The following is a 6,876-nucleotide window of genomic DNA, read 5'->3' as shown; positions in this document are numbered from 1 at the left end:
CGGAAGAGCTAGTTACGTAGTAGAAGGACAGATGTATGTTATTCCTACTACTGCTAAGTCTGCTCAAATTGCTGAGCTACAGGCAGTAGCTGTTTTCCAACATCATGCTTTTTGTTCCATTAATTTATATTCAGATAGTGGTTATGCAGCAGAGGCAGTTCCTCGCCTAGAAACTGCAGGACAAATCCAACCCCAATCTTGGGCTAGTGGATTATTTTCTCAAATCCAGACAGGCACTCTAAAGAGAAAACATCCTCTTTTTATAGGACATTTAAGAGCTCACACTGGACTTCCCAAATGGCCGAGGTGCCTGAGGCCTCAGCCACCATGTATTGCGTGGCTGGCTGGTGCGGGGTCAGGAAGGACAGGTGTACCTCTGCCTGCTCATCACACTCCGGCCCATAGGATGTAAACTTGAAGATGCCTCGGAACAACCAGTTGTTGCACTTGGCCTTCAGGGAGGACAAGCAGTGGAAGCTACAGCAGATCCAGGATGCTAGGAACCACGTGAGCCAAGCTATTTACCTCCTGACAAACCGGGATGAGAGCTACCAGTTCAAGACAGGAGCTGAGGTTCTCAAGCTCATGGATGCTGTGATGCTGCAACTGACCAGAGCCAGAAACCGGCTCACTACCCCAGCCACCCTCACCCTGCCGGAGATTGCTGCCAGCGGCCTCACGCGGATGTTCGCCCCCACCCTACCTTCTGACCTGCTGGTCAACGTCTACACCAACCTCAACAAGCTGTGCCTCACAGTATACCAGCTACGTACCCTGCAGTCCACCTCCACCAAGCACTTCCGCCCTGCCGGAGGCGCTGTACTCCACAGCCCCGGAGCCATGTTTGAGTGGGGCTCACAGCGCATGGAGGTGAGCCATGTACACAAGGTGGAATGTGTGATCCCCTGGCTCAACGATGCCCTGGTGTACTTCACCGTCTCCCTGCAGCTGTGCCAGCAGCTCAAGGATAAGATCTCTGTGTTTTCCAGCTACTGGAGCTCCCGGCCCTTCCGAGCATGCGCCTGCCAGAATCATCCTCCCAGGAGGGTAGCCCTGCCTTTTAGTCCCTCTCCCCAACACATACCTCCTGCAGTGCCTGTGTCACTGCCAGGCACCCCACCCCCACCCCCGAGTTATTTGTCTGCCTTCTCACCAGCCTGTGACACATCTGCACTGCTGGGAGTGACTATTAGAAGCACCTGGAGAAAGGGGGTGTTGTGGTGGTGGTTTGGGGGGGGGCGGGGCAGTCAAGAAGGTGAGCTGGAGTGTGCCCATGCTCCTACCCTGACTTCCTGGACACTGCAGGAAGCTTTGGACTGAGGGTGGGGCCAAGCCCAGGGCTCTCCTCTCTCCCCCTCTCTCAGCTCCCATCAGACAGTGAGAAATGGGGGTTGGCGCTAAGCTGTGAGTTTGGGGAAGGAAGCGGGACCTGGGCAGGGGGAAGATGCCCTGTAAATACACCTACGACCTCAGCCACCTCGATGAAATAAAGATCAGATTTTGACTGGAAAAAAAAAAAGAGCTCACACTGATTTGCCTGGACCTTTGGCTACAGGTAATGCATTAACAGATGCAGCCACCAAAAATTTCATATGCCTTACAAATATAGAAAAGGCTTTAAACGCTCATAATTTACATCATATTAATAGCTAAAGTCTAAGACTTCAATATAGGATTACTGAAGAGCAATCTTGAGCCATTGTGAAGGCATGTTCCACATGTCCTCAGTTTCTTCCTGTACCACATCTGGGAGTTAATCCCAGAGAACTGGTCCCTAACCAACTTTGGCAAATGGATGTTACTCATATCTCTGAATTTGGAAAGTTAAAATATGTCCATGTGTCTATAGATACATATTCTGGATATTTAATTGCTTCTCTCCAATCTGGAGAAGCCACAGAGAATGTAATTGCTCACTGTCTGTCTACCTTTTCTCACACTGATGTGCCTAAGGCTATCAAGACAGATAATGGCTCAGGGTATGTTAGCAAAGCTTTTCAAACATTTTGTGACTCTTTTCTCATAAAGCATATTACAGGTATTCCTTATAATCCTCAAGGACAAGGTATGGTGGAATGAGCTCATTTTACAATAAAAACCTATTTACAAAAAGTAAAGAAGGGAGAACTTTACCTCCAATCACCTAAAAATGCTTTGAACCATGTTCTCTTTATTTTACATTTTTACAGCTTTGTGCCAAAGGAAATTCTGCAGCCGATCGATTCTGGCACACCAGTATTCAGTCATCCTTTGCTAGAGTGACATGGGAGGATCCTTTAACAGGACAATGGAATGGACCTGACCCTGTATTAATATGGGGTCAAGGCTCTGTTTGTGTTTTCTCACAGGAACATGACGCTGCACGCTGGCTACCTGAGAGGCTTGTGCATCAAGTGGATGCTGGCATGGATGAGTTTGCTGATGATCCCGAGGTCAGAGGAGAGATGTTGTTTCTACACTAACAAGTCTGGGATCATTTGAGATAAGATTAAAAAGCTACAAGAAGACCTGGAAAAGCAGTGAAAAGAGCTCCTCGAAAATCTCTTTTGGAATGGGCTCCATGGATTCCTTCCATGTCTACTCCCCCTTCTAGGCCCCTTGCTATTAATATTACTATCACTAGGACCCTTTCTCTTTAACAAACTCATGGCCTTTGTCAAACAACAGGTCGCTGCCATACAAGCAAAACCTACACAGGTCCATTATCACAGGCTGGAGCTTGTGGACTGAGGCTATTCAGAGGAATAGCAGGCCATACCTAGGGTGACCCTACCTAAGACAGGGCCAAGGGTCAAAAAAGTTACCCTTGGATCCAATGACAGGTTATAGATGGCACCAGGGGATCCAGAGCCTATGACAGGATTATGCACAATTGGGATTGTATCCAACCTAAGACAAGAGATGTCAACCAATTTTCAAAGATAACAAGCTTTTGGCCTCTCAATGATGGGTAAGGAACGGTCTAATGAGGTTGATGCAGCCCAAGACAGGCCTGAACCACCCATCCAGCTTAAAAATGTATATAAAAAAGGGGGGACCTGTGGGGGATGGATCATTCTAAGACCCCCGAGTTCATAGTAAGAGCTGCTCCATTCTGGCTATAAACTGCCTTTTCCAGTAAGACTACTGGTAAGATCAGATAAAGGCCAGCTGCCCCCGAGGCCACCCTGTTCTGGGAACAGCAGTCCCGGGAGCTGTTTGCTTGACTAACCAGATACTTTACAACTTCTTTCTTTCTGGAACTTTTCCCCTTCTCTGGTTAGAGCAGCTGTAAAGGTAGATAACTGCTGGAGCATTTTACAGTTGAGTATCCATAGCAATCTCACTTATGCAAATACCCCTGCCCCAGTAACCCCATGAAAGCTCTGTGAGGATTTTCAATAAAAGAGACTTGATCAGAAACCTGTCTTGTCTCCATTTCCCGCACCCCTCCTTGTCCCCTTTCCCCTCCGTTTCTAGGGTCTCCTGTTGACTGTTCCGTGGGTTGGGACAATGACACCCAAATTCCTGTAAGTAATCCCAATTAAAACTCATTGGTTCACCAAGCTAGACTTTGGTGTTATTTGTACTTTGGTCTGTCATTGGTTCCCTACTCTTGGCTGAGTGGATGTGTGTATTAAATCTCCCCAGGAAGTTTTGTCATACAACCACATTGCACAGGGGTATCCCAACATGACATCAGTAAATGAGCTCATTTGCAAGCATAGCTATGGCAAAATCAATGAGAAGCTAGTTGCCTTGACAGATTGCCTTGACTGCTCATCTCTTGGTGAATATGGCATCATCTGCACAGAGGATCTAATTCATGAAATCTATACAGTCGGAAAACACATGCAGGAAATGAATAATTTCCTGTGGCCTTTCTCCATATGGTAGAATGAAGAAAAAGATAACTCATGTGGAAGATGGAGATGCTGGCAACAGGGAAGAATAGATAATCAGGCTTATTAGACAGATGGACTAAGGTGCTGCCCATGATATTTTGTAATCTGGTTAGTTAATAAACAGTGATTTTTTTTGGGGGGGGCGGGATTCCTAACACCTCTCATTATTAAGAAAATGCAAATCCTTGGGAGGCAGAGGCAGGCAGATCTCTGTGCATTTGGGGCCAGCCTGGTTTACAAAGAGTTCCAAGACAGACAGACAGGGCTATTACACAGAGAAACCCTATCTCAAAAAAACCAAAAAAAGAAAAAGAAAAATGTAAACTAAAGCTACCCTCATCTCAGCACTCAGGAGTCTGAGGCACAGAACTGTTCAAGGCTATCCTAGGCTACTTAGTTTCAGGATGACAAGGTATAGTGGCTCATGCCTTTAATCCTAGCACTCAGGAGGCAGAGGCAGGCGAATTGCTGTGAGTTAGAGGCCAGCCTGGCCTACAAAGTGAGTCTAGGACAGTCAAGGCTACACAGAGAAACCCTGGCTCAGAGAAACCCTGGCTCAGAAAACAAACAAACAAACAAAAAATGGAAAAAAAAAGAAAGAAAGAAAGTTTCAGGATAGCCTGGGCTAGATAGGACCTGAGAATGACTCTCCAGGACCCATGTAACAAAAGCTGGGCATGGCTATACATATGTGTAACCTTAGTGAGGGAGCAGACACAGGCAGATGCCAGCAGTTCAGTGGCCAACTAGCCTGGCCAAACCCATATGCTACCAGTTCACTGAGACCCTGTCTCAACAGAATAACAGAAAACAATAGAAGAAGACCTACAATGTCATCTTCTGATCTTTGCAAGTGCATATGCCACACACATACACAAATGCATACACCAAATAAAATATAATAAACCAAAACCAAAAAGAAAAAAAGAAAACCTAACCAAAAACACCACTCCATAGGCCATGAAATAACTATGGTGAAAAGGACACAACCACATGTGTTGACAAGCATGTAGCATGTTTGCAGCTGCCAAGTATCACTGATAGAGAACCACCATGTTGCACTTACTTTGGACAACAGTCGGGACAGCTCCTTGTAAAGTTCAGTCTATATTGTTTACACAGTTCGGCAGCCCTCCTCCTAGATGTTTGCCCAAGAGAAATAGAAAATGCATATGTTTACACAGAACGTGTACACAGACATTTATAACAGCTTTATCTGTGACAGCAAAACTCTGGAAACAATCCAAATGTCCATCGAGTTGTGACTGGGTACACAAATATTTGCACATCTAAAAAATAAAATATCATGCAGCAGTTAAGCTGTAGAATGAGCTGCAGGCATATGTTGTTGTATAGCAAGGAAGAATCTCAAAAACAGTGTGTTTAGCCAAAGTCTGACTCCAAAAGACCATGCAAGATTCCCAAGTACGACCTGGAGAGATGGCTCAGAGGTTAGGAGCACTGTCTGCTCTTCCAAAGGTCCTGAGTTCAATTCCCAGCAACCACATGGTGGCTCACACCCATCTATAATGAGATCTGGTGCCCTCTTCTGGTGTGTAGGTGTAAATGCAGGCAAGAATACTATATATATAATCAATAAATAAATCTTTTAAAATAAATAAATAAAAGATTCCCAAGTAGTTGAAAATCTAGGAGCAAAACTATAGTAACAGAAAGAAGATTCCTACCTGCAAAAGTGGACATGTTCCAAATCACAATGAGAGTAGTGGTCACACAACTGTACACATTTGTTACAACTTAGGAACTTACGTTTTTTTTTTTGGTTTTTTTTTTTTTTTTTTGGTTTTTCAAGACAAGGTTTCTCTGTGTGATCTTAGCTGTCCTAGACTTGCTTTGTAGAACAGGTTAGCCTCGAACTCACAGCGATCTGCCTGCCTCTGCTTCCCGAGTGCTGGATAAAAGGCGTGCGCCACCACACCTGGCGGAACTTACATGCTTAAACTTGGTAGGTTTTACTGTATATGAATTGCACAGTAATTGGGAAGCTTCCAAAAGGAGGCAGAAAGTGGGGCAAAGGGCAGAGCTCTGTAGACTCAGTAGGAGGACACTGCAGGAAGCCTGCGTTTAATGGGGCGGTGGGCGAGAGGGGGAGTTGAAGGAATAGGGAGAGAAAAAGAGGAAGAGGAGAAAGAAGAGGAAGGCAGGAAGGGGGAAGAGCAGTAGGAAGGAGGAGAGAAGGAGGGAAGGAAGAAGAGAAAAAAGAGGAGGAGGAAGGTCCTAGAAGTCATGTTACTGGAAAAATCACAGAATTGCTCCATTTTCTGTGTCACATTTAGACAGACAAAAATAATCTCTGGGTTTCAACAAGCATCGGTTTCTGTCTTCTTGCTCTTATTTTTCTAGACTGTCAGTTTGACCCAGCAATACAACCAGGCTGTCACTGGGATGTCCTTTTCAGGCCTCTGTGGGCCCTGCACATACATGATGAATATAGAGACATATGGGCACAACAGTCACACACACAAAAATAAATAAGTACCTCAAATAACAATAACAATGAAGAAGCTAGCATAAGACATGCTGGCAAAGGGACCAGCAAGATGCCTATGGGTGTAAAGGCGAGTGCTAGGCAAGCCTGGCATTCTGAGTTCAGTCCCCCACACACAATGATTGATGTGGGAAGACCCACCCTGAAAGTGGGCAGCACAGCCCCTGGTTTGGGGCCCTGGTCTGTAGAGAGGTAGAGAAAGCTGAATGCTACCCATTCATGCAACCATCCTCTCTGCTCTTGACTGGGATGCGACTAATCGTTTCAAGTTCCTGCTTTGACTTTCCCTAATTGATGGGCTGCAACCTGGAACTGTGTGCTAAAACAAAACCTTTCTTCTTTACTTCTTTTTGTCAGGGTAGTTATCACAGGGACAAAAATGAAAGCACAAAGTCTGGGCTCCGCCCTCCAGACAGACTCTTTCTACTTTCACATTCCTTCCAGCATGAACTCCATGTTGCCTTTGGGGCCACATTGGACTGA

General features: G+C 45.6%; 1 protein-coding gene across 1 annotated transcript; it reads left to right on the top strand.

Annotated features, from left to right (window-relative positions):
* Positions 1 to 273: 273 nt before the first annotated feature.
* On the top strand, positions 274 to 1,519 carry LOC311605605 (protein rogdi homolog). The gene has a single exon (XM_084796279.1). It carries the CDS (start codon positions 421 to 423, stop codon positions 1,318 to 1,320), a length of 900 nt encoding a protein of 299 aa, XP_084652405.1. The 5' UTR covers positions 274 to 420; the 3' UTR covers positions 1,321 to 1,519.
* Positions 1,520 to 6,876: the final 5,357 nt, after the last annotated feature.

Source organism: Acomys minous (assembly GCF_964271855.1).
Source record: "Acomys minous genome assembly, chromosome: 9".
Lineage (NCBI taxonomy): Eukaryota > Metazoa > Chordata > Mammalia > Rodentia > Muridae > Acomys > Acomys minous.
This window is presented reverse-complemented; position numbering and strand designations above follow the sequence as displayed.

What these genes read in the sequence shown, in the direction of transcription:
- LOC311605605 (XM_084796279.1), top strand. Translation starts at nt 421, where the DNA reads ATGCCTCGGAACAACCAGTTGTTGCACTTGGCCTTCAGGGAGGACAAG.